The sequence below is a fragment of the Vanacampus margaritifer genome, chromosome 10, assembly GCF_051991255.1.
Source record: "Vanacampus margaritifer isolate UIUO_Vmar chromosome 10, RoL_Vmar_1.0, whole genome shotgun sequence".
In the NCBI taxonomy this organism is placed as follows: domain Eukaryota; kingdom Metazoa; phylum Chordata; class Actinopteri; order Syngnathiformes; family Syngnathidae; genus Vanacampus; species Vanacampus margaritifer.
In genome coordinates this window covers 22,870,562-22,898,208 of record NC_135441.1, presented here as the reverse complement: position 1 = coordinate 22,898,208, position 27,647 = coordinate 22,870,562, and the positions used below count along the sequence as shown (strand labels likewise).

Here is a 27,647-nt window from a genome sequence, read left to right as displayed (position 1 = left end):
TTACATTGAAGTTATTCACCTTTATTGTGTAAATTGGTACTTGACAAACATTAACTATTAAAGCAGGCAACGCATAATGAATCCAATAAAGTATGCTTGTTCTCAAAAGGATAATTTCACAATGTTTTTTTTTTTTTTACTTGCATATTCTTTTTTTTTTGGGGGGGGGGGGGGGTCAAAAACTGAAGTCTCCTGTTACTACACGCATGACTTTGTGGCAAATTCATAAAAGTAGGTATGTGCTGACATTGAGCTCAATAGTTACAAAAAGCAAAAATTCACTACTATTTTCCTCAGTTTCTGAATGGCACCATTCAAGAATAAAGTATTACATCAATAGTAACGTTAATATCTTCCTTACACCCTGCAAAATGGTACTTTCTTTATGTTGTTCATTTCTAAATTACTGGTACATTGTAAAAAAAAAAGAAAAAAAAAGTAATAAACTACATGGCATGAATACAGTAATATAATATATATCAATATTTCTCTCCATGAACGCAGGGGAGAGGACGGGATCATGTGGATGAAGGGGAGAAGAAGCCATGCTTGAGTAAGGGCTGAGTCATTAACATGCTCTTTTTTTCGGCTTTTTCTTTTCCGCAGCGATGTCTGCAAAAGAAAATATCAAAAAAGGGAGACAATCAGAAACAAAGAATCCATGATAATACTGACATGAGAAAAAAAAAAAAAAAGTCATGACAATGTTAGGCTCCAAACTCATTCACTCCCAGCGATTTTCACTGAAGCAACTCCCTTTGCTTCCGGCAGTTTTACAGATTTTGCAAGGTCCACAGAATATTGTGTTCTATTGCTATAAAAACATGGAGCCTACCAAAAGAAAGAGTCTCTTCTTTCATCAGGGAAAAAAAAAAAAGAAAAAAGTTCCACAGCAATTAGCATTAGAATATAGCAGAGTTTCATCATTATTCACAAATCTGTTTAAAACAGTGGGGAAAATAGTTTTTTTGCAACATGGCCCTGGTTGATCTTATACTCTCTGCTGCCACCTGCTGGCCGTTTTTGTAATTACTACCATTGCTTCAACCATTCTCTTCAGAGGCTGCATCAAAGCCTTCTGTATGCTCTAGCATAAAAAAAAACGTATAAATATGTCTTTGGGATCATGGTAATATTTAAAATAGAACGTCTTTATATGGTTTTGGGAGCAAATGAGTCAACAGGTGTTGCACTGCTGATGACGAGTAAATGTTACCGTCTTTAGTAGGAAGTGAGTTCTTCTCATCCGTTGTAGTCTTCCGCAGCGTCTTCGGGTTAAATCTCGTCACTTGGTCGTTGACCATTCTGGTAGCTGTAAAAAGAGCAAATGGTCATCAGCAGGGCAGTTGACACTGAACCCGACTGTTAGAAAAATATAAATTTTGTGCCATTTTCTACAACATTTTGAAAAAACTACTTTCAAAGAATGCTGTCTGTAACATTATTAATGTTAAAATCCTTCTTAAACGACTTACTCGGTTTATTTATAAACTGCATTCTCAAAAAAAATAAAAAATAAAAATAAAAAATAGATGAAAGGGAGCCAAAGCCAAGCTTGAGGAAGGGTTGAGTCACTTACGGTCACTTTTGTTCATTATTCTTTCCTCGTCAATATCTAAAAAAGCAAAAATAAATACAACATGAGACAAACAGGAAACAGAATCAGCTTAAGCTAATAGCACACAAACAATTGATTTATTTTAGGACAATTACGGAAACAGGACTGGTAGGAAAAAGTAAGTGAACCCAATCAAGAGTCAGGTTTGAGCCAACCTTAAGTCCAATGAATGAGAAGAGATTGGTGGTAAATGATCTGGTCACTACAAAAAAAGGGGTGGGAATCATTTTTTGATTGACAATGATTTCTGCTTATGCAAAGAATCGTCATGATCTACTCCAGTCTGACTCTCGCTAATGCTAATTAGCGAGCTACTCACACTTTTATCACTCAAAAGAACGGCTATTCATACAAAACGCTTGAGGAATGTATACAGGGAAGCATCTTAATATTACTCACCGGCATATGCTCTTCCTACGCTGCAAAAAACAACAACTCAACTGTATCAGAACCACACTGCCCCCAAGTGGCCAAATCGTGCACAGCGCTCTCAATAAAAAAGGCACACAAATAAGGGCAAGACAGTATAAAAATAATTTAAATAAAAATCGATTTTGAATCGTACTAAATGAGAATAGATTTTTTTTTTTTGCCACACCCCTACATAACATGTAACAGTTTGGAATTGTCTGTCATCAAGAAGCATTGAATGATTTGTGGACCATGTGACCTACAAATAAGAATTGGGTCAAACAGGCGGACCTCAAAAGTGGGAATAATCCAAAACCACAGGGACAAATCAATAGCGGAATGTCTTTCGAAGAAGAAAACAAGTTCTGGAGTGGCCCGGGGAAAGTCCTGACCTCAACAAACATCCGAGGAATCCTGCTAAACTAACAGCTTCATAATACGTGGACTGGAAGAATTATTCTCTCTCACATTGTGAGTATTTATAAATGTCCCGACTGAGCGGCGTTGCCCTGCTAAGGACTTGCAAATGGGACGGAATCGTGTTGAAAAGTGACCACCCACCCTCTTTAGTCGGAAGTGTGATCTTCTCGTCCGTTTTGGTCTTCTTCAGCTTCATCTGGTTAAATCGCTCCACTTCGTCATTGACCATTCTGGCAGCTGTTCAAAAAAAAGCAAAGGATCATCTTAATGTGGAAGCTGGTGATGCGACAAACTAGTTAATCTTATAACAATAATGTATGCCTGTTCGCAAAAAGGATCACTATTTATTTTCCTTGCATATTCTTTTCGCACTTCTTAAAGTTTGTCGGTACATTGAGTCAAATTAAATGGAAAAAGCAGGCCAATATTGACATGTTAGAAAAATCATGCTTGTACTATTTAACAGACAAAAATAAAAAAAAAAAGTAGTTTTGCATGATACAGCACCATTATTATTATTAATAATTTTGGACTGTCAAGTGATTAAAATATTCTAAATAATTAATTGCAATTTTTTTTCCATAATTAATCAAAATTTTTAACAATTATTTTCAACAAAGCTTGTAACAGTTGAGTAAAACAAAACGATCAAAACCGAGTCAACTACAACTACGGGCATTTTTGTCTCATAGAAACAGTTTTCAATAATTCTCATTTATATCACTTCAGCCCATCAGAACCAGACTCCAGCAAGGTTGATTTACGAGGCAATAATTTGAGCAGGATGTTTTTTGCTCTGACATATGCCAAAGCCGTACAACTACAGTCATACGTTTTAGGTTTTTATTTGGTTTTGCAAAAGTGCGCAAATTATTTTTTTGATTTTTCTAATCAGCCGTCAAGCAACTTTTTCCCCTTTTTTGTAAAAGTCTGTCTTTGCACTACTGATTCTCATTCAAGTTTGGCTGAGTTAATTTTTTTTAATTATTATATTTAAAATTAATCTCCAAAGCTAATTATTTAGCTTTATTTTATTAATTGAAAAATATTTCTTAACCTGGATGAAATTTACCATATTCTGCTAATTTATAGTCTGAATTATGAAAAAAAAAAAAAAAACAATATTGAACTACAAAGGCAGAAATACAGCAATAGTTTTTGAACAACTCATAAAAGGAACACAGACGGGCGGGATGGAAACATAACATATTTAGAAGACGGGGAGAGGAAGCTTGAGGAAATGGTGATTCACTTACGTTCCTCTTCATTTATTTTCTTTTCCTGCTCAATCTCTAAACAGAAAAAAACGGGAGACAGACAGAAACAAAGAAAATTGATGATACAATACTGACAGGAGAAAAAACAGTCATATGCTTTATTCAAATGAATGATAATGTTGAGTACTATGAGGCTTACGTTAAAGTTGCATTGTGGAGTTTAAAATTATTTTTTCTATATTATGCGCGCTTCACCAATGCCTAGATGAGGACAAAGAGCCCACATTTGTTTTTATTTTTATTTTTCTGTGATTGCGCCAATCATTTTGTATCTTCAGTGTGGCGTGGTGGAGGGTGACGTCATGCATGCAGTGTAACCGTACGACGGAAACTGGAGAGAAAAAAATAAATAAAAAACACACACACACACACACACCAAGCTCAGACCAACTGAGGGGAGGGAAAAAAAAAAAAAAAAAAAAAAAAAAAAAGTTAAATCAAGCACATATACTCGCAGTTGCGCTTTAGGCCAGAGGTGACAGTCACGAGTAAAAAAACAAAACTGACAAACTCCACAAATGACCATTTAAGGTAAATTTTGTACAATACAATAGTAAGTGAACATTTTTTCTTATTGGATGTGTTTTTACAGATGTCCCTTGATCCAAAGTCTGCAGAGGCTTTGACCAGTTGGCCGTTACGTGTTGCACTGCTGAGGACAAAAAGGGACCACCTACCATCTTTAGTGGGAAGTTTGTTCTTCTCAGCTGTTGTGGTTTTCCGCAGCTTCTTCTGGTTAAATTTGGTCACTTCTTTGTTGACCATACTGCCAGCTGTTTAAAAAGCAAAAGGATCATCTTATTGTGTATATTGGTGCAGCGACAAACTATCCAAAGGGATATTTGACTCATTTAGCCATTTTCAGCAATAAAATGTTAATATGGTCTAAACTTATTAATTTGATAACTTAATTATTTTTCCATGTACAAGTAATCTGTAAATACACTTTTTGCCACTTGATGTCGGTTGAAAATGACATTGCTGGTGCTCAGGGAACTGGTAACGACCAATCACCTGTTTTCTGGGTTTGGTCATGTTTTTAGTCTTATATTTATTTATTTTCCTTGCATATACTCTATGCACTTAAAGTTGGTCGAGTTATTGAGTCAAATTGAACGGAAAAAGCAGGCTAGCGCTGACACAGATTCGAGCTGTTAGAAAAATATCCTGTTCATGCTATTTTCTATTTGAAGTTAAGATATACCAAACAGTTAAAAGAAGTGTAAAACATCGAGCCATAGGTTTGTGGGTTTTTTTTTGCCACTAGATGGGATTAGTGTTTCATGTTAGACATTTGTGACAGAAAGAGTACAATTTCTCTTCCGATTCAGAGCAATTGGTATTTGGAACATGAAGCAACTCGTGGACTCCTTACCATTTTGTTCAATGTAAATAGTCACCAGTCCCCACAAATACATACATTTAAAATCACATTGATTATTGCTAAATTGTGTTACAGTATGTAAAATAAAGCGTGAACGACTGTTTTTACATAAATTGCATTTAAATTAGGAATGCCTCTGGAAATCGTAGCCATTGAAGGGCTTAATTTCAGCAAAATCCATTTTATGACTTCATTATTTTTAATGAACCGCAGAAACTAATCATTTCAAAATCTTTCTTAAACGCTATAAAATGAAACTACTTTATTTCATGTTTGAATTATTAAAAAATAAATAAAAATACATGGCCTGAATTTAAAGCAGAAATAGTTTTTGAACAACTCATGTAGGCTCACAAAGAAGGGAAGGAAAGGGATCATATTTAGATAAGGTGAGAGGAAGCTTGAGGAAATGGTGATTCACTTACGTTCCCCTTCAGTTATTTTCTTTTCCAGTAGAATCTCTAAGAATATAAAAACAGGAGACAAACAGAAAGAAAACTGATGATAAAACACTGACAGGAGAGTCACATCGTCGCTGTTATGCGAAAAACACTTATGTCCATTTTTTTAAGGTTTTGGGACGTCTGCATTCAGTTTCATCCCAAAAACATAAAAAAAATTTATAAAATAAACATAAGTGCTTTTTTCAATTTTTTAAGTTTTGTGATGGCTGCATTCAATTTCATCCCCAAAAACTAAAAAAATGACCCCAAAAAATTGGCATAAGTGTTTTCACATAGTATGGATAATATTTTGTGTGTTTATGATCCCCCCCCCTTTTTTTTTTCAGGATGTCTGCATTTTGTTTCAGCCCAAAAATAAATAAATAAATAAAAAAGACAAAAAAATAATGGACACAAGTGTTTTTTTTCCTTAATTTTTTACCCCCCCCCCCTTTTTTTTTTTTTTTTTTTTAAGTTTTTGGGATGTCTGCCTTCAGTTTCATCCCAAAAACATAAAAATAATAATAAAATAAAACATAAGTGCTTTTTTCAATTTTTTAAGTTTTGTGATGGCTGCATTCAATTTCATCCCCAAAAACTAAAAAAAATGACCCCAAAAAAATTGGCATAAGTGTTTTCACATAGTATGGATAATATTTTGTGTGTTTATGATCCCCCCCCTTTTTTTTCCAGGATGTCTGCATTTTGTTTCAGCCCAAAAATAAATAAATAAATAAAAAAAGACAAAAAAATAATGGACACAAGTGTTTTTTTTCCCTTAATTTTTTTTCTTTTAAGTTTTTGGGATGTCTGCCTTCAGTTTCATCCCAAAAACTTAAAAAAATAATAAAATAAACATAATTACTTTTTTCAATTTTTTAAGTTTTGTGATGGCTGCATTCAATTTCATCCCCAAAAACTAAAAAAAATGACCCCAAAAAATTGGCATAAGTGTTTTCACATAGTATGGATAATATTTTGTGTGTTTATGATCCCCCCCCTTTTTTTTCAGGATGTCTGCATTTTGTTTCAGCCCAAAAATAAATAAAAAAGACAAAAAAATAATGGACACAAGTGTTTTTTTTTTTCTCCTTAATTTTTTACCCCCCTCCCCCCCTTTCTTTTTTATTTTAAGTTTTTGGGATGTCTGCATTCAGTTTCATCCCAAAAACATAAAAAAATAATAAAATAAACATAAGTGCTTTTTTCAATTTTTGTGATGGCTGCATTCAATTTCATCCCCAAAAACTAAAAAAATGACCCCAAAAAAATTGGCATAAGTGTTTTCACATAGTATGGATAATATTTTGTGTGTTTATGATCCCCCCCACCCTTTTTTTCCCCAGGATGTCTGCATTTTGTTTCAGCCCAAAAATAAATAAATAAATAAAAAAGACAAAAAAATAATGGACACAAGTGTTTTTTTTCCTTAATTTTTTACCCCCCCCCCCCTTTTTTTTTTTAAAAGTTTTTGGGACGTCTGCATTCAGTTTCATCCCAAAAACAAAAAAATAAAAAGACCAAAAATAATGGACAGAAGTGTTTTCACATGAAAAGGTATAAAACTGAATGCAGACATCCCCTAAAAAGGGAGGCAAAAAACGGGGGGGGGTTAAGTGTTTTTCCACATAGCAGCAACGACATGCTGTATTATTGGAATTAATGCTGTCGAGTGTAGCGGGGCTCTCCTTAAAAAAGGTACATATAGTACGATACTGCGTCACAACAAGAAGTGAACTTCAAGCGTTGCACTTCCTTATTGGATGTGTATTTATTTACAGATTCCCCTTAATCCAAAGTCTGAAGGGGCTTTGACCAGTTGGCCGGGACGTGTTGACTACGAATTGACCACCTACCCTCTTCAGTGGGAAGTATGTTCTTTTCATCTGTTGAGGTCTTCCGCAGCGTCTTCTGGTTAAATCTCGTCACTTGGTCGCTGACCATTCTGGCAGCTGTTTTAAAAAAAAGCAAACGACCATCTTATTGTGTCGATTAGGGAGTCAACAAACTACGAAGCGCTAACGTGTTGACGTCACAGAATTAAAGTCATAGTTTTTGATCAAATCAAGTTGGCACACAAAGACATGATCATATTTAGAAAAAATGGAAGATGAAGCCAAGATTGAGGACGGTGTGATCCACTTACGGTCCTCTTCGTTTATTTTCTTCTCCTGCTCAATCTCTAAAAAAGATCAAATAGGAGACAAACAGAAAACGAATTGGTACAACTACTAACAGGAGAAAAAAAAAAAAGTCATATGTTGTACGTGTATCAAATGACTTGTAAATGAAATGAAATAGTGTCAAAAGTGACCACCTACCCTCTTTAGTCGGAAGTGTGATCTTCTCGTCCGTTTTGGTCTTCTTCAGCTTCATCTGGTTAAAATGCGCCACTTCGACATTGACCATTCTGGCAGCTGTTTAAAAAGCAAATGATCATCTTTTTTTGTGGATATTGGCGTGTTAACAAAACGTTTTTTCCTCCCTAATATGTCTCATAATAAGTATGCCTGTTCTTAAAGGATCAAATTAAATGTAAACAAGAACGGCGATATGAATTACGGGCCAAGCATTTGACTGCTACTGACAAATACTTTGTCATTTAGCAAAAATCTTCCAATTTTCTAAAGATGAGAGAAAAAAGAAAAACTAACATCAATTAAATTGGCCATCTGATTAGTCAATATGCCACAATTAAAATCTTAAAACTCTACAAAGCACAACTTGCCTCATGTTTATTTCAACAAAAAAAATAAAATACATGGCCTGACTTTAAGGCTGTATTACCGTAACAGTTTTTGATCAACTTATGCTGAACACAACGACAGGCGATTGAAGTGGGACCATATTTATAAGAAGTCAAACTTTAAGAAGTGGTAATTCACTTACGTTCCTCTTTGTTAATTTTCTTTTCCTCATCAATCTCTAAAAAAAGAAAAATAAATAAACAGGAGAGAACCAGAAACAAATGATTATTGTACTGACAAAAGGGGAAAAAAAGTCATACATTACATCCGGAAAGTATTTTTTCACAACTTAATTTGAAAAGTGATTTACTTTACATATTATATATTTTTCTCCACAAAAAAATACATTTTTTTCCCCATTAACAACCCCCCCCCCCCCCCCAATTGTAATTATCACATGCATGAGCCGCAAATAACCTTGCAGTGCACAATGCTCCCCATCCAACCTGACGGAGTTTGAAAGGTACAAAGAGGAATGTACAAAACTCGCCTAAGGCGTTCCAAGCATGTGTCATTATTTTCCAAACTTTGGGGGGGGGGGGGGAGATCAAACGTCTTGCCATTGTGGGGTGTTATGTGTAGAATTTTAAGGATTTTTTTTTTTTTTAAGTTTTAAAAAAAATAAGCTGTAACATAACTGAATGTGGGAAAAATATTTATGAATGAAGGCTAGTCAACTCTTTGCACTAACACACAAGAGACAACATCCATTAAGAATCAAGCCATTAATAAGCAAAATGCCATTTAAGAAGATGTGAAAATGCATTAGCATGATCTTAACTCTTTGACTGACAGACGTTTTCAGAAAAGGGATGCCGGCCGATTTAAGCATTTTGACTGATCTTTCAAGGTCCACAGAAAATTATGTGTTTGGACTATGGAAACACACACACTACCAAATGAAAGATTGGACTCTCATCTTTTATCAGAAAAAAAAGTTTGTTTCTACCTTATTCCGTTTTCAGTAATCAACAATAGAAAATGGTTAGTTTCACCTCTGTTTTGAAACAAACGTCTTTGGCACTCCTCCCTAGGATTTTACTAAACGTTATTTAACGTTTTTGGCAGTCAAAGAGTTAATAAGCAACATGAAAATCAATGATCATGAAAAGCACAAACATAATGAAAAGTACACAGGAAGAGCTCTGTCATTGGGTGTGTCACAGTTGATACTCGATCCAAAGTCTTCAGGTGCTATTAACTGTTTGGCGGGGGAAGTGTGGCACTGCTGAGAAGTGGTGACTAGCACAACCATTGTACTAAAAAAAAAAGAAGAAAAAAAAAAAAGTCCACCTACCCTTTTGAGTTGGAAGTGCCGCCTTCTCTTCTGTTACAGTCTTCCGCAGACAGTTTTTATCGAAATGCTTCACTTCGGATTTGACCCTCTTGTCGGACATTCTGTAAACTTTTTTTTTTTTTTTAAAAAGCAAAAAATAATGGAGAAGTAAGATAAGATAAGATAAGATACACTGATTGTCACACCCATCTAAGTGGGGCGAAATTTGTTCTCCGCATTTGACCCATCCCCTGAGGGAGCGGTGAGCAGCAGCAGCGCCGCGCACGGGAATCATGTGGTGATCTAACCTCCCAATTCCAACCCTTAATGCTGAGTGTCAAGCAGAGTGGCAATCGGTCCCATTTTTATAGTCTTTGGTATGACCCGGCCGGGATTTGAACCCACGACCTCCCAGTCTCAAGGGGGGAACACTCTAACCACTGAGCTGGTATAATATAATATAATATAATATAATATATGGTGAGCAGCGATCTGTAAACCTTTTTTCAAGCAAAGATAAAAGTGATATTTTGTTCAATCAGAGCCAACTAAACACATGATCCGAAAAAAAAAAGGTGTGGTCTGCACTTCATGCCCATACAGGTACACAAGCCGAGCCCGTTCAAATGCCTGTGCTGAATTGAACCTTGAAGTTACGTAACTCTCCCGCGCGCACATACAAAACGCATTTCAAAACATGTACTATAGCCCACTCCTGTTCAAGTATTCTACATTACAAACACATTTAAATCAAAAGTGGAGAAGCAATGTGCCAGGTGTAAACAGTTAAGACTTGATTAGAGCAGGCCTCTTGGGGAAAAACAACAACAAAAAGTCACTTCCTGTTCCATTACAACGGAATGTGAAGCTTAAAGAACACAAGGTTGAAAAACAACATCAGACTCACATGAAGCTAAAAACAATATAATAATTTTAAAAAAGTCAATAAGTGTACCTGTTGTAGAGTAGTGTCGAGCTGTCAAAGTGTTCTTCAGGTGTGAAGAGTCTGCGAAAATCGAGCTAAGCAAACAGATTGTTAACTAGAGGCAACACGCCCTATTTGACTGCACACAAAAATCATGCCTTCCATCCCCATCGGCTTTGATTGGCTCCCAAATTCCAGAAGCTCTTCAATTGGACGTGAAGTAAATATTCAAGGCGGCCCCTTGAGCGATGGGTGGGCTTGGTTTCCAATTTCTGCGTTGCAACAGTGCAATTCTTTACTCCTGTCTGGGCTTGTAAACAAGAGTGAACTGTTTTGACTATTTCTAGTGAACTCTGTGAGCTTCAAAAATTGCTGGGATTTAAGTTATTGGTGGTTATTTGTTATGTGTCGCCACCTAGAGGACGAACTGTTGCATGGCACGCAAAACGAGCAAACAGCTTTCTTCCTCAATTGAAGTTCGGTAAACTTTGAGTTAATTATTCACAGAGTAAGGACACAGTACAGTTGCGACATTTCTCCCACGGACATTCAGACGCGTTACGCTTCTCTATGACTCCGCCATTGCTATGGTGATTTATTCCCATAATCCTTTGCGGTCACGTACGTGCAGTTACAACGAAACGACAGCAGATAGCGTTGTTTACCCATTTTAGCTGGAATGTTAAATGAGCACAGCTTTGAATATTAACTTTTAAATTGAAAATACGTTTCAAAAAGTTTCGTTTGAAGTTAAATTATGTTTTGACGTTAATTAATGTTTTGAATATTATTATACGAAATAGGCTTACATATATGGAATATGGAAAAACCCAAGTGTAAACAAACAGGATATTACACGTGTTTTGATTCTTGGACTTTTAATACAGTAGAAATGCAAGGCACATGAGAGTCACCAGCACATCAATTTCCACTGCAATAAATACTAACCTACAACATGGAAGTAAACAGATAATTAATTTTGTTCCCCCTACTAAACAGATGTTGGCTTCCTGGTTTATTTTTATTTGACTTAGTAGTACTATATTATTGTAGCACACACATTACTCACAAATTTAGGGATATTAGACTTGTGATCAATATAAAATGCACTATGCCCTCTACAGATTCACTTCATTTGACCTTCTTTAAAACTTTTCAATGCATTCCAACTGTTCAGGCCTTGGAAGAGTCACAGAGAGGTATTGAAGTGAACATCCTTGATTTGTTTTGTTGTTTGTTCGCCAACTTGAGAAAAAATAATTTAAAAAAAAATGAACAGCTGGACGCACATTCAAATGTTTAAGGTTCCAGTGTATATGTTCAACCTGAAATTTCACCTGAAAGTTGCATATCCTTAAATTGTTTCGTGAGAGTTGTATACAACACATTTGGTTTAACTGTGATAACAACAAAATGTGTCATAACTGTGCCACATCTTATTTATAGTTGCAAGGTCATATCTGTTTAGCCTGAACGTTTTTGCTGCCTGTCATAAATGGCCGTGGTAATTCCCCAGGTGATGCACGATCTCAGAATAACCAGGGCACCACCTCGATACAATAATAGAACACTCCTCTGCCTGGAGTTCCACAGCATCCTCCAGCAGGCCATCACCCCTTTCACCTCTGTCTGCACCTCCACCTGCATGTTGGCCACCAGCACAGACAGCGGATACAGACTCAGGCTGATTGCCATGGAAGCCAGAGTGCCAGAAATGAAGGAGGACGCTATTGGAGAAAGGCCCTGTCCTGCTACAGCAGCACTCAAAGGCCCCTTCAAACCAAAGTAAAGAGAGCTGCCTAGGGCATTGCGAGCCATGATGGGCAGGAAGGCCCGGTAGTAGCCCGAGGCCAGCTTCTGCGCTTTCAGCTTAACAAGAACACTCTTGAGCGTTGGGAGGCGGCGGTCGTTGTGGCCGCTCTGCAACACGTTTTGAACACGCTCAAATGGTGTGAAGACAAGCGCCTCCACTATCCCTACACCGAGCCCCGCCACAGCAGGATGCAGGGAGGAGGGGGTGACACTAAGGGAGGGCAGGGAGAGCAGGCGGAGGAAAGTGTCCTGCAGTCCAAAGAGCAGCGTACCACTGAGGGTTCTCATCAGTAATGGTGGGGTCACGCCCCTGTAGAGCTTGATGAGGCCTTCTTTGCGGAGCTGTTCTACAGCTCGGTGAACCTGGATGTTGTGGATTTGTTGGCGGAAAACGGTCTTGTAGACGGGGAAGACAATAAGGGTGGACAACAAGCTTGAGGTCCCACCATGGAGGTAGCTATGGAAACGTGTTTTTGAGTTCCTCGGGCTTTCTTCATCTTGTAACTTGGGACTTCCTGCCATCATTCAGCTGAAATCATAAATAAATCAATTTCAACTGCCTCACCCATATACTGGAAAGCCATACTAGCATTAAAAAAAAATCATTGAAAAACAACAACTTAAACTTTAATATAAAAAAAATGAATGAAAATTTTACTTACTCTTAAATGCCACAGTACAGCAAAAGCAGAACATGTAAGCCACAATAGCAGCACTTTGACTTCTCTATCAACTCGAAAAAAGCCAGGAAACACGGAAATTAATTAGCCTGTCCCATATGATAACATGTTCTTCTATTTTACTCCACAGTAAGAATATATATATATATTTTTTAAACGTAATCATCCTTCATAAGGACTAGCTATATGGAGCCGCAGACGCATAACAGGATGCGGTGCGCTTAGCAATTATAGTCCCGCCCATTTAAGAATAACCATTGGTCGAGATTAAAACGTCACGTCATCAGTGATTGGACCTTTATTTCTGTCAATCAAAAAGCCAACATGGGCGTGCGGCATTTAAATATAAATGAGCCACGAAATAAAAACAAGTTTTCTGGTAATGTGTGGACTGGAAAGAGACGCGTGGATGAGTTTCTAGTCTTTTGTTTAAAAAAAATAAACTTGCTTGCTATAAAAACAAACAATTGCTGGTTATATTCGTGTACTGTAGCGTTTCAGCTCAGTGCAGTTGAGAGAATAAACGCGTGGAACTGAAAGCCACGCCAAAGTGGGGATTCTCGACAAAGCTCGTCTTTTATTCTTTTCAAAAGAATTCGCCCGGTAGAACGTTATATGAGTTGTTTGTTTCCAGTTCCAACCTGAAAGCATTCGAGGCGAAAGTAAACGACCAAAACGGCGGATAGTGATAAATTGTTTCTTTTGGTCCTCAAAACTGATTTTGACCTCCAGCAAACTTGCCTTCTCGCAAGTTTGCTTCATGTAGTTTTTGGGAAAAAAAAGAAAAGAAAGAAAAGTTTAAAACAGACCATGAATGGTAAAACACAATTTACTCAAGTATAAAACAAGATAGCTTTCTTCATTCATAAATAATCAACATAACTTCACGTAACATAATGTATTTGTTCCGCATGAAATTATACGTTAAATTACCGAACTGTATGGAATGCTTATGGAATAAGATAAAAATTAAAAACAATAAATGAAGCAAAACTGTGTCAAAATGAATTTTGAGGACCAAAACAAAAAACAATTTATCACTATCCACCACTTTGGTTGTTTACTTTCGCCTCGAACGATTTCAGGTCGGAGCGTGGAAAAAAACCCCCAACTCTTGATATATTCAACTTTCGACCATCCTCGAATGCAGCACTAGGCGCCATCGGATGACGTCACCCGTCTAATTCTGTTACAGTACCCAAAATAGGACGCTCTACAAAGATACATAGTCATTATTGTTTTTATTTAAAATGTAACTAAAGATGATGTCAGAATTGAATGCAGTAACCAAGACAAATATTGTCATTGAGAATAGAACAAGTGAGTAAAAAAAATATTGCAAATGGACGGCATTTGGAGTAACATCCTCAATGTAGTAATTAAATACATTTATTATGTAAAAGCAAAACAAAGAATGGCCACAGTTGACAAACTCCTCAGATAATCGTGTTGGTTTGCGTTCATTTGGCATATGCGTGCTTCATAAACGTAAATGATATAATTTGGAATTAAAATACAAAATCCTTAAAAAAACAGAAAAAAAACCCAGAGAAGAGGTAAAACAGAAGTACCAATTGTACAGGTGCATCTCCATAAATTATAATACCATAGAAAAGTTTATTTCAGGAGTTAAACTCAAAATGTCAAATTCATATTTGATTTGATATAAGACACGGATCTATTTGATATAACTACTGGAAGAAAAACAACAACAACAACAACAACAACCTTTTCCACAAGATTAAAATTTCTATTGCGATGCACCTGTCTGTGTACCATTTCTACCCGCAGACTAGTAACAGCTTCAAAATATAACCCCAATGGTGTGCCTGAAAAGTAAAAAAAGAAAAGCACATACAGTGCCAAGAAATGTTGCCACTTCACAACCACAAACTTACATTTGATATTATTTCTTCTCTCATCCAAGCTCAATAAATACGGTCTATTAGGTACACGAGTGAGACCGAGTGTAACAGACATGATAGTTCTTTTCATCCCCAGTCAAAGAGAACTCCTCCATTGGTCGTGGTTGTGATCTAGGCCTCTTTTTCTTTTTTAATTTTAGCCTGACAGTAGACATCGTTACAAAGGTACGTGGCTGAATAGGTACGACACAGACTCGCCATTGTGGGTTCTCCGGATGGCCTCCGCGAGGATCATGGAGATGTCGATAACCTGGAAGATGAGAACGTTTCTTTTTTTTGGGGGGGGGGACAGATCTGACAATGGATAATCAACAACATCAAGCTGAGATGACCCTTGACCCTAATGAGGCCAAGCACTCTAAACACGAATAGATTCAATTGTAGAAAATGACAGAAAAAAAAAAAATAAATCAACTAACCTTTGCACTTGATAGACAAATTCATGTTTACCTGTATTTTGGGACAATGCCTCATTTTCTCCTCCTGGGGTATTGTGTTGGTGACCACAACTGCTTCAAAGCAGGCATTATTGATGCGAGAAATGGCAGGCCCGGAGAAGATGCCGTGGGTCAGGATGGCGTACACTTTCGTGGCACCGGCAGAAATTAGCCTAAAAGGCAAAACACATTAAGCCAATTGGACTTGGAAGGAAGCGCGCAACTGACAATGTGGAGTAAACATTTTTGACTGGCAAATACGTTTAAATGTTTTCCTGAGCAAAATGCTAAAAATGTAGCATTTTTTTCCACACATAACCGTGGCAGTATAAGGAAAAAATGCTGAATGGAAATAATGCACTTCAGAAATAATAAATCATACAAATTATGAATAAACAATGTTTACGTACATAATTTTTAAACAGATTGGCATAATATATGCCAAATGCTAAAACATTAGCATTTGTTTACATCAATACACAGTAAAATTATGGGAAAAGTTTTTAGAAAAGTACTTTTACATGGAGGACCAAAAGTGCCAAAATTAAAAATAAATAAATAACTAAAATATAATAATATAATATATATATAATATATATAATAATATATAATATAATAAAAGTGAAAATATGAAAACAAGAACAGAAAAAATATTCAAAAATTAAATATACATGAAAAAAAAAATACTGTATATATGCATATCCATATTAGTCACTGATCTTTCGTATTTAATTTTGTAGTTATATTTTTCAGATCAGTTTTTATTTTCACTTAGAGTTAGTAATTTATTTATCTTTTTTTTAAGCTTGGCAGTTTTGGGCTTCCATATTTTTAAACCTATTTGAATACAATCAATCGTATTTCAATACGGTCGAACGTACTTGTAAATATGTTGGAACATCCAAAAATGTTTACTCCACATTGGCGCTTTTATAGACGTGAATGAATGAAGACGTTTATTTCAAAGACCAAATTTGATTTAAAAAAAGAAAGAAAGAGACACAAGTAAAAGTGTTTGAAAAGGAGAATGGTGTTAAGTATTCCACGATGACGGGGAAGGCAAAAATGTCCGGAGAGGAAACAGCTTGTGATTGGCTGACGCAAGGTTTTGCTTCTACTAACCAATTACCATGTTTGTTGAATTTATTTTAGCAAAGATGTTTTTTTTTTTTTTATATCGGATTCATTGATTAATTAACTCTTTGACTGCCAGACGATTTCAGAAAAAGGATGCCGTGGGTGCCAGCCGATTTAAGCATTTTGACTGATCTTTCAAGGTCCACAGAAAATTATGTGTTTGGACTATGGAAACACACATACTACCAAATGAAAGATTGAACTCTCATCTTTCATCAGAATTTTTTTTTTTTGTTTCTACCTTATTCCGTTTTTCAGTAATCAACAATAGAAAATGGTTAGTTTCACCTCTGTTTTGAAACAAACGTCTTTTAACGTCTTTGGCACTCCTCCATAGGATTTTACTAAACGTTATTTAACGTTTTTGGCAGTCAAAGAGTTAAGAAAAAAATGAATTGACAGATTACTCAATTATTAAAATAATAACTTCCTTTCCATTGAGTGCTCTAATCATTCTACTAGTAAGGACAAAGAGCACGGACAAGTACATAGAACATAAGCTAACACGGAAATTGAATAAACGCTCAAGCAGTTTTCCACAGACGGTCAGACACCGAGATGAATTGCATCATCGAGGAGGCTCACTTGTCGGCAGCATGGCAGATGGTCCCGCACGTATCCGCCATGTCATCCACGAGGATGGCGACCCGAGACGTCACATCGCCGACAAGGACCATCCGGTCAACCTCGTTTGCCTTTTTCCGCTCTTTATGAATGAGAGCAAAGTCCACATTTAACCTGTCGGCGATCGAGGTGACCCTGCGGAGAGAATGGAAAGTAGTTGAGTTACAACTCAAGAGCAAAGAAATTACAAACGATAAGATTGTCGTGTCAGCAGCTCCGGCTCACCTCTTTGCACCTCCAGCATCTGGTGAGACGATGGTACAGTTCTTCCACTCGGGTATGTTTTCTTTAATCCACTTTAACACGGCGGGCTCTGCGTAGAGGTTGTCAACTGGGATGTCAAAGAATCCCTGAAAGACAAGGACGGATTGTTGTCATGCTGAATAGATGAACGATCGCACTCGGTGTCTTGACCCTGGAAAAAGTCCAAACCCTGCAAATTATTCACCTGGATTTGCGAGGCGTGCAGGTCCATCGTGATGATGTGGTCAGCGCCTGACACGGACAGCATGTTGGCCACCAACTTGGCAGAGATGGGAGCACGGCTCTGCAATGAAAAGCCATCTGTTAAGTCACAAGGAAAAAAAGACGGCCAAGCATGACTTTGGGCTACAAATAGCACACTGAACTGTGAACTTAGCATCTCTTTCTAAAAATCACACTTCCCCCTTCTAAATAATGTTTGATATTCATTTTGCATAGATACAATAAGTTGGATGAAAAATAGTTTTGGATAGCAGTTAACGTGCAAAAACGGTGAGCATGTGAAATATGAGTATTCATAGATGGTAAAACGAGAGAACTGGAGGGTGTTACAAAAAAATTGACATCATTTGAAATATGAATATCTAAGTGACTACATTTCCTAAGCAAACTAAATTAAACTAGCTTCTACTTGTAGCTGAAAAAATACTGTATAAGACTTTATTTATCGCAGATATAGATTTTAACTTTAACAAAAACGACTGTACATGTCGTACAGCAGTACCAAAATAAACTTTAAAAATAAACCCCAAAAGCTCATGTATGATATTCACATACACAAAAACAAACTACAATTTCGCTATAATTTTAGTTAGTATTATCAAAATAAAATGTAGTTTTATTTATTGGTTTGTAAAAAGCACTAGTTTTCAAGCATGTGTGCCGATACCGGGTATCGTATCGGGCCGATACTCGGCCTTACTTCAAGGTATCGGTACTTGCGATGGCTGCCGATACCGTATCATATCAGCCATTTTGTGGACATTTTACGATCAGGAACTAGAAATTAGGACAATAAAAAAAACTGCTATTAATTTCATACTATATTTGGATATATATGGTTTTCTTTAAAATTATTATTATTTGGTTATTTATCAAAAGTACTTTTGGCATCGGTACTTGGTATCAGTATTGGTGACTACTCAAGAGTTTCTATTAACTATAAATAACCTTGATTCCAACACACTTTTCATTTTTCACCATTACCATCACTAACATTAAACCTCATTTTGACACGTCATTGTGGCTAGATGTTATCAAGACTACAAAATGAAAACTTTTTTTGTTACACCCCGTATATTGCTCATGTTATCTTTCGCAACATACGTTCAAAACAAATCTTTAAACATGAAACTTGCACGTTCACAAGCAACGGGCTGCGCAATATGGAACAGGCTTGCAACCAAAACAGATGAGAGAAGCACAAAAAATAAACAAACCGAAAAGCAGCATTGAGTGCATGGACATGGCCAGAGGCTTCTCGTCATGATGTCGGATGGCAGCCGGCATGACAGAGAAAATTAGACAGATGTCCCTCACCCCCACCTTGTCCTTCTTGTCCTGGCGGGCGTACGGAAAGCAAGGGATGACGGCAGTAACTCTGGAGGCCGACGCGATCTTGCAGGCGTTGATCATGATGAGCAGCTCCATCAGGTTGTCGTTGATCTCCCCGCAGCCGCTTTGGACGATGTAGACGTCCTCTCCTCGTACGCTCTCGCCTATCTCCACGCTGCGGGGGGGGGGGATTCGCAGAGGTGACAAGACAAACATCACTTAGCAGCGGAGAGCTAAGCAAACACACGGTGGCAGGAGACAGAGTAAACAATAAGTAAGCGTCACATGTGCTGGGTTCAACTGGAGAGGGGGTAATTGTTCATGGAAAGCCATTTGAGCAGTTATTCGATATGCAGATTAATAGGCGAATATGCACTTTGTCCTTACTAAGCCAATTCAGTGCACTAGTAAAATGAGAGTTGCTTATTAGTAACATTTTTGTCACTTATCGTATGACATTTCTGCACACTAGCAGGACAAAACAACTAACTGTGCATATGTTATTAGCACTACATGTAAAATTTTAGAATCTGAATCACTAGTAGCATGCAGTTGCCAACTAGTGCATAGTCTTGCTTCACTAGAAACAATCACTACTAGTGAGGACACATTTTTGACACCTAAAGGTTGCACTAAGTAGGCCAAAAGTGGCCCTAGTAGTAAAAAAAAAAAAACGTTACTAGTGAGACCCACTGGTTCTACTAGTGCTCTGAATTGACTTACTAGTAAGGACAAGGAGTGAATAAGTACATTGGATATCAATAATATCGAATAAATACTCAAGCAAAAGCGGTAGTAGGAGAGCCAGAATCAACAAAGCTCCAATCCACACATGCGCGCTGATATCACGTTAGCTAGGCTACACTGGCGCAGTTAGCTAGCAAGTTGCTTGCAAATTGTTTGTCGTAAAAACAACACAGCAGCGACCACACACTCACCATGTTTCTTGGTTGCTAAATTTCTTGGTGACCACCTTCCCCAGCTCCAGACCAAGTCGGTCGGCTATCTTTTGAGACAGATCCGGGTGTGAGCTACCGCTGAATATTTTGATATTTGGCATTTTGTTGCGGTCCAGGGCGTCGAGTCTTCTAAGCAGGCGATTGGCAACAGCTCGTATTAGTAACGGAAACAAAAATAAGTCAGCGAAATGAAATGATCAACAGTTGTCTGACTGGTCTTACCGAGGGACGATATTGAGCAGCTAGCCAGCTCTTTTCCGACACATCACGCGTGCGACTCTTTTTCCTCTCGGTGCCGCTCGCACGCTTTCACTTACGGCTAATCGTGATGACGTCACATCGTATAGAGCGAACAGTGAACGCTGCGTTCAGGTGCACTCCGACGTTGGATAACTCCAGGTAGTCGTATTCATTTCCGATATCAACTTGCATTAAAAAAAGACATGAATGTATTTATCAACAGCAACTACCCTAACCCCGGTGACGTTATTTTTGCGTGTGCGTTTTAACAAGGAGAACACATATGTATTTGTGGATCGTCAGACTCGTTCAACCTTCTTTTCATGCCAGAATTTATATGCCACAGGCGAAACTACTTCAAAAACAAACACCACCGTAACACAGTAACATTTAATTGCACTCACAATTATTTGCAAAGTAAACGACTATTTATTAGCAAAACGTACAAACTTTAAATTGATAGCTACTTTTAAAAAGTCACTGCTTTTAATATTTCCTCCGTTAAGTAATTGTATTTGCTTTTTTTGTTGTTGGTTCATTGAATACTACTGTACGAAAGTGTATCGCGTTGACTTTTTTTTTTTTTACAACTTTTTTTTTTTTGTGGAATAATTATTTTCAGTTTTTTCCCCTGTAATTAAAAACAAGATTCTGAAAAACGGGAATATATATATATATATATATATATATAAATTGAAAAAAGAAAAAAATATTCAATGAAACAACCAAAAAGTATAAATAAAATAATTTAAGAAATATTCACACACAAAAAACAAGAAATTACTTGTGTGGTATTACGTTAAGAAAACTTTCTGTTGTGACATACATAAAGACCATAACAAATTGTGTGACCATTTTATGCATAAACCCAGATAACTCCAATGACTTCACATGACTTTTTCTGACAAGCGTCTATAACAGTACATCCACAAAAGCTAAGCAGATATCCAGGAGTTGGAAGTTGTTTTCCTTAATGGGTCAATCTGTGCAGTACGGATTGTATCTTGATGACATCACACAAAACAGAAGCATCAAATACAAACTCTACACAATAGGGTTCATATTTACATTAAAATCAGAAGGACGGTTTATGAAATCAATGTGCATGCCCTTTAATTGTTAAATAATAGTATTGGACATATCCTCTATTTGAGTACTTGCTACTTTGAGTGTGGAAAACAGTGTATCGAGAATTGTTGTTGAATTGCTGTTTTTACAAAAAAAAAAATCAAACAAAGTGTTGACATATGGTAAATCAATTGAATGATTTATTGAATAGCATTTTCGTTTTACATACTCACAATTATTATCCAACACACGTATCATTATTTCGTAGCAAAGCACCCTTGTGTGGAGTTGTGCGGCATGTTTTGAAAAATACCGCCATCCGCTGGACAAATAGAAAAACGACAATAACATTATTAATGATAATAATAAAATAAATAAAGAGTGAATAATAACAATTAAAAAAATAGCTAATACGTTGATAATTCTAAATAAATAAATAACATCTGTCCTCACATAAATTAACAATATATCATTAAGTTGTATTGCTTTGGTGGTTACCAAATTCTAGCAGTCCTGATTTGCTTGTGTTTGGTTCATCTATGTTGCACTTTTGTTTTTAGAGTCTCTGGAAACATTTATTCAAATAAATGTCTGCCTACTAGTGGTTCCATGCCTGTTTAAACTATTTCTCTCTCGTCTGCTTAAAAAAAAAAAAAAAAAGAAAAGAGAAAGACGAGACGGCTCCGCCTCCATGTCACCTGTTTTGGCAACTTGGACAGTATTTACAAGGCATATTTATCTTCTCCTTTTCGAACGCAGATTCGCCACGAAAATAGGACATCTCGTGACGTAGTGTTGAGGGCCGTGTTCAATTACTTCGTGAAGGCTTTGCGATTGTGTTGTGTTTATTATTATCATTATTGAAAATGTGATTATAATTATTACAATTATCCAGGAATGAATTGTACCGTTGTACTACGTTGGACGGGAGGCGGCAGCAGGAATTAAGAGTCAAATCGTGGAGATTAATCGCAGGGTGAGTGTACATTAGCAAGTATTAATATTGTGTTTCCGTCCCTGTTGTATTCTTTCTTTAGTACTTCAACACTCGAGATAAATTAAATACTTAACTCGAGTTAAATATCACGGCTGGGCACCATATTAGTCTGTTCTAAAAATGTGACCAACATTAAACACCACAGGTTGCTTAAAACCTTTTAGACAGTAATATATTGTCAACAAAATCACATTGAGACAACTGAGGTTTATGTTTGAACTGTGAGACATCTTTACCATGAAATGTCATTTCCAAATATCTGAAGGAGTTTATTGGATGTTCTTTATTTATCTCAAAACATGATAACATGAGTTAACACAGAGACAGAAGACCACAGTGACTATCGGTTAGTAAAACAAGACAGGAATGAATAAAAAGGGGCATTTAAAAACAACGATAACAACAAAGCAATGAATTTCACCATGAGGGGCTTTTTGAGTGAATGACAGAGCAATAAGTAAAACAGAGATGTAGTGCCAAGATCACTAATACGGTTTGTGTTTATAAAAATAAAATGTTAAAATGCTCATGCTTTTTCTCTTTCAAATCTGGCTTTCAATTTTGTGTGTATTTTACAATACTCTAAAGAGTTATTTTTGTTACAAAATCAGAAGCTAAATCTTACATTGAAAATCGCTATCTTGTGCTAATATTTACATTTACAATATTGAGCGTATTATTCTATTCATATTGTAGAATCTAACTTTACATATTGCCACAGTATTATTATTATTATTTTTTCCATTGTAGAAAAAAAACGGTCCCCAAGAGAGAACTCACGAAGGAAGGTGCAACAAAAATACAGTTCAACATTTATGGAAAATGCCACAACAATAATAGTCATGGACAACATTAAAAGAGTGCTTGTGAACATGATTTAGTATTTGCACGAGTATGGGTACACAGAAACAATGATTTATGTGGCTATTTAGAGGATGTTGACTTTATAAAATGTATTCTACAGTTACTGTAGTAACCTGCCGAACATGGTCATAAATATAAAGGGCGCACAAAACACAAATACATATAGTAATAATAATAATAATGATAAAACATTTTTACCAGCGTATGCCACTACTCATTTATGTATCAAATTAGCATTTTTATTTATTTATTTAACCAAATAAGAATTGATTTCGGAAGTGTGGTGATCACAATTCGGTTCAGTATCCAATGTATGCATCAGGTCAGCACAACCGTTCAGAGCTTCTTTGATTCGTTTGTGACAACAAGGGTGAGACACAAAGAAGATTTCGGACACTGGGTGGATGTGTTAGTTTTATTAAAATACATAGAAAACTACTTTGTGTGATTCTTATATACTTCCTAGATTGCACAATGTACAACAGCACACAGAAAGCAAGTTTATACGGCGCCTGACAACCTAACATGACAAGGATTCTATGAAAGCTTAAGATTTGAGAATAATGTCAAACTTGTGCAGATTCAAATAAATATTTAAGCAAAAGATGGGATTTAAAAAAAAAAACACAGCATTACACAATAGTTCAACTTGAGTTCTAAATTCAGAAGCTGTGCAAAGTTCTATTATTCATCTGATCCCATTGCTTATGAATGGGCATATATATATAATATTTTACAGTATACAGTGATTTTGCACAATCGCTAAAAACATTGTGTTTTAATTGAGCCTGAATAGCCATTTACATTAAACCGGCTTATTGTATGAGTGAATAGTGAGATGCGAGTGGCATATGAAGCAGAATGTTGTAAAATACATGTGTATTAAGTATAGTGTGGGTACCTCTTCTCAGTAGGATGTTATTGTACCGAGGAGAGGCGTGTTACTTGGATCTCTGCTACATGATGTACCCATTGCAGGTGTGTGCCTACCAACAGGACCTGCATGACTACGTGTAATATGTTGCTGTTGACATTTTTCAGTACCCAACACTGTCACTTTTGTCTTAAATATACCCAACATAGCCAACAGAAATGTCATTAAAATTTTCATTACAACATTTAGCTCCACATACCGACATAGTACCATTTAACCAACCATTGCTTTAAACTAAGCAGTCTACAGCAGTCGCTACTTGACAAAATCTCAAATAGTTTGTCCAGAGCATATATATATTAATTATATTTAAAGTTATTTTAAATTATTACCTTTTTAAATATACCCCTCTTTTTTCATAAAATGATATATTACTTTCTATGTGGACACAACTCAAATTTACACTACATGTAAAATATTATACTATATTGACGTATAGCTATATACTGATGAGGTGTTTAGCCCTGTTTTACTATTCTATTCATTTGTGCATTTTGGTGTACCTTTACATTTCAGAGCAATATCCAAAGGCTACCTCGGGGCCTGTAAACATGGGATGGAACAGCTGCATTGCAATCTTCATTGCTGAGCATCCATTGCACATTCAATAAAAATGTAAACAATGAATGAATACATAACGAGCTTTGTTTTCGATTTGCTCATAATCCCGCAAGAGTTGTCTTTACTTGGCAGGAAGAACTTTGATGGGTCGAGTGAGCGAGCTCATGTTATTGGTGTCGGAGGACACTTGAGGGCTAACAGTTTTTGTCGGCAGGCTGCTTGAATGTCCCATGGATTCTTCGGCTGCGCGAAGGAGCAACGTGTAGTTAATAGCGACTTCCTCCACTTTCCGTAGCAGCTGCTGTCTTTGCGTCTCTGTGCGGACCCCTCTGACCAATTTGATGAAGGTCTGGGTTAAATCGCACAGCACTTGAAAGCTGGCCGTGACAACGGCAAGCATACACGTCGGGCTTTTTTCCACGCTGGCCACTCGCCGACAGGATGCTCGGAATTCTTTGAAGCGCACTGCCAGCTCATGCTTGTACTCTGCGATCCGCGAGGGCTGAAGACGAGCCTCGCCCTCGGCTTGCGGGCTGTTAGCACACTGACGTAGGATGGCGAGTAATTCATTAGCATCCAACTGGGCATTTAGGAAGCCATCAGGCAAGCTAAAAGACTTGCCCTGTAGCACCTCGACCCGCGCCAGGCTCCCCTCCAGTGTACCGCAAGCTCTTAGGTCAATCTCTTGTGCCTGCGGCTCTTTCTCTGTGTCTTCCTCTCCACTGCAGTCTTCAGCATTAAGAACCTGCAGGGTTTTGCTGACAACAGGAAATGTACTTGAGTCAAGCTCCATGCCTGGAAGAACCTGAAGGGGAATCGAGTACGAGAGCTCGTCCTTCTCACTGCTCTCATCTGCTGCTTCACATTTTCGGTAGCAGAAACAGAATGAGCAGCATTTATCCTTGTCGTCGCTGTCTTCGCTGGGCAACGACAGCAGCACCTCCCCGCTCTCTTCTTTGCTTTCGCACAGTAGCTCATTGCTGTGAATATAAAACACACCTTTTTTCCCCTTTCCGTCTGCCTGATGAGACTGTGTATGAACTGGCTCCACAGGGGTCGGCAGCCGTAATCCCGTAGCTCTGACTCGCTCCATCTCTTTCTCGAGACTCTTGGTTTTGGGTTTTACCTCTGCGTAAACAGGTGTGTTAGTACTGTTATCCAACTCTCCAATGCTGTAACGCCTCTGGAGCTTCTTACTTTGTGGTGGTTCCACAAAGTCTGTTTGTGAGGTACACGTGGGCAAGCAGGCGCCTTTCTCTCCCCTTGGATCCCTCGATTCAAGGCTGATTGAGCGTATTCGTGCGGTCTTGACCTCTAAATTCTGGGACTGCCTTGTAGCACCTTCACCGTGAGGTGCTTTGGAGACCGTTGGAGGGGTCTTTGCCGTAGTTCTCTCCCTGCCTCTATTTTGTGTTTCCGTGGTAGAGCCAACTGGTGTATCAGGTAGTCTCATACCCCTACACATTCTCTTACAGTCGCAGCTTCGTCGCTGTTCCCTGGAGATACCGGGTGCTTTTAGGACAGGGCTGGTGCGCAGCTGGCAGGCACAAGGAGTCCCTGAGGGTACAGGTGAGGATCCTTGGGGCAAAAATTCCCCCTGTGAGGACTTGGGTTTCAGCAGCTCTTCTAAGAACTCCAACTCGTACTGACGAACCTTTTGCAGCTGAGCTCGTCGCTCATCTGTTTCCCTTCTCATTCTCGCTGGGAACGTCGCTGAAAGTAAATTTCTAATGCTCAAAAAAGGGGCAGTGCGCTGGGACTTCCCCTTTACACTGCTCAATTTCTTTGATTCTTTAGTTGGTAGAGTAGATACTATGTCTAAAGAGGGGCTCTGTGTTTTGTCTTCTAAATTAGGTAATGACTTTGTGGCACATATCTGCGATTCGGAATGGGATTTTCCAAGAGTACCATCTACTTTGCTCTCAGCTCCTTCTTTTCTTTCTGATGTGAGAGGAAAATGAGGAGAGTACTTGGTTTGTACTGTAGGACTAGGTTTTGCCAAACTACATTCTACTCCCACTCTTACTGTGTTTTCCTTGCTGTTAGCCATAAAGAGGCCTTTTGCTCGAAGACGCTCATCATCTGTAGGAGATGAGGTTTGAAAGACCACTACCTTCTGAACCTGCGGATCTTTTATTCTTAATTGTGGCCCAGGTTCTTGTTGTACTGGGCACGTGCAGAAGAGATCATCGACTGGCAGGTATTCCGTCGAACTCGAAGGCTTCATGGTCTCTCTAGAGGCAGTCGCGGCGTCTTGGCACATATTCGTTTGGGGAACCTTGGCTGAGGCAGTCCTGTCCACGGGTAAGAGAACAGATAAGGCTTTGTCTGTATTAAGAGGTGGTGTTGACTTCTCCTTTACGCCATTGAGAAGATTTAGCCTCTGTGACTCCCCTGAAGCGCTGGATAACTTTGGATCTTTATTGACTGTAGCTGAAGGTGACACATCTGACAATTTAAGTTCTTTAGGTGATTTAAGGAGGGGATCGAGGATGTTTGCTTTAATTTCTGGTGTCTGTTCATTCGGAATGGTATCTTGATTGCCTCTCTGCTCTGTGACAACACTGACAATCCCAGAGTCTTGACTGGGGCTGACTTTAAAGGGAACAGTCTTACTGAGGATTACTTGCTTGGGAGGGCAACCAGCACGGATCTGACCCACTGAAAATGCCCCTGTCCCTATTGTCTTTGCTGTGCAGCCAGGGATAGCTAGGGGGAAATCGCGGCGGCAGAGGCGGCTGTCCTTATTGATATGGTGTGCTAGCAGGTAGGCTTGGTTTTGGTTTTGCTTCATTGCTGAGACCATCTCAGAAACATCTGTCAGTTCAGAAGAATTGGTCTCATGTCCCGAATCCAACGATGATTCTGGTGTAATGGCAGCCAGGACAATAAGCCCTGAGGAGTAAGACACAAAAGCACATTAACAGGATGACCATGACACAATGAAGAATGTCTACTGCGATGAAGAAACTATTAACAGTGCTTTATATTAATAAAGCAGAAATTTGACCAACAACTTTTCCACAGTCCTTTAAGGAGTCAGTTCTGAGTGATCACTGCATTATAATTTTTTCTTGGCCCAGAGAGAGA

The 27,647-nt window shown here is 37.8% G+C and overlaps 5 protein-coding genes across 17 annotated transcripts in view; 1 reads left to right on the top strand and 4 right to left on the bottom strand.

Annotated features, from left to right (window-relative positions):
* Positions 1 to 10,699, bottom strand: LOC144059308 (uncharacterized). The gene is made up of 13 exons (XM_077578301.1): positions 10,532 to 10,699; positions 9,598 to 9,705; positions 8,443 to 8,478; positions 7,875 to 7,970; positions 7,700 to 7,735; positions 7,410 to 7,505; positions 5,536 to 5,571; positions 4,404 to 4,499; positions 3,706 to 3,741; positions 2,591 to 2,686; positions 1,580 to 1,615; positions 1,217 to 1,312; positions 1 to 612 (listed from the first exon to the last, which is right to left on the bottom strand). Exons 2-13 carry the CDS (start codon positions 9,695 to 9,697, stop codon positions 569 to 571), a joined length of 804 nt encoding a protein of 267 aa, XP_077434427.1. The 5' UTR covers positions 9,698 to 9,705; positions 10,532 to 10,699; the 3' UTR covers positions 1 to 568.
* A 663-nt stretch (positions 10,700 to 11,362) lies between these two features.
* Positions 11,363 to 14,054, bottom strand: LOC144059357 (solute carrier family 25 member 53-like). Its single transcript, XM_077578388.1, has 2 exons — positions 12,976 to 14,054; positions 11,363 to 12,842 (listed from the first exon to the last, which is right to left on the bottom strand). Exon 2 carries the CDS (start codon positions 12,836 to 12,838, stop codon positions 11,966 to 11,968), a length of 873 nt encoding a protein of 290 aa, XP_077434514.1. The 5' UTR covers positions 12,839 to 12,842; positions 12,976 to 14,054; the 3' UTR covers positions 11,363 to 11,965.
* Positions 14,055 to 15,035: 981 nt separating this feature from the next.
* Positions 15,036 to 20,241, bottom strand: LOC144059356 (ribose-phosphate pyrophosphokinase 1). 6 transcript variants are annotated; one of them, XM_077578382.1, is made up of 8 exons: positions 20,116 to 20,241; positions 19,873 to 20,022; positions 18,920 to 19,109; positions 17,565 to 17,663; positions 17,342 to 17,466; positions 17,078 to 17,251; positions 15,369 to 15,528; positions 15,036 to 15,168 (listed from the first exon to the last, which is right to left on the bottom strand). In XM_077578382.1, the coding sequence occupies exons 2-8, from the start codon at positions 19,992 to 19,994 to the stop codon at positions 15,076 to 15,078; spliced, it is 963 nt and encodes a 320-aa protein (XP_077434508.1). In that variant the 5' UTR covers positions 19,995 to 20,022; positions 20,116 to 20,241; the 3' UTR covers positions 15,036 to 15,075. The 6 variants fall into 6 exon arrangements, with proteins under 6 accessions (XP_077434508.1, XP_077434510.1, XP_077434509.1 ...); XM_077578384.1 differs by having other exon boundaries at positions 19,873 to 20,019; positions 20,116 to 20,237; XM_077578383.1 differs by having other exon boundaries at positions 19,873 to 20,044; positions 20,116 to 20,206.
* Positions 20,242 to 21,974: 1,733 nt separating this feature from the next.
* LOC144058763 (uncharacterized) overlaps positions 21,975 to 27,647 on the top strand; it is a 184,568-nt gene continuing 178,895 nt past the window's right edge. For all 4 annotated transcript variants that reach the window (XM_077577270.1, XM_077577268.1, XM_077577269.1 and 1 more), the window contains exon 1: positions 21,975 to 22,177. The gene's annotated coding sequence lies outside the window, so the exon portion shown is untranslated. The remainder of the gene's footprint in view (positions 22,178 to 27,647) is intronic.
* Positions 23,460 to 27,647, bottom strand: part of frmpd3 (FERM and PDZ domain containing 3) — an 89,830-nt gene continuing 85,642 nt past the window's right edge. For all 5 annotated transcript variants that reach the window (XM_077577254.1, XM_077577255.1, XM_077577258.1 and 2 more), the window contains one exon: positions 23,460 to 27,452. In XM_077577254.1, coding sequence (XP_077433380.1) covers positions 24,679 to 27,452 — 2,774 coding nt within the window. In that variant the 3' untranslated portion in view covers positions 23,460 to 24,678. The remainder of the gene's footprint in view (positions 27,453 to 27,647) is intronic.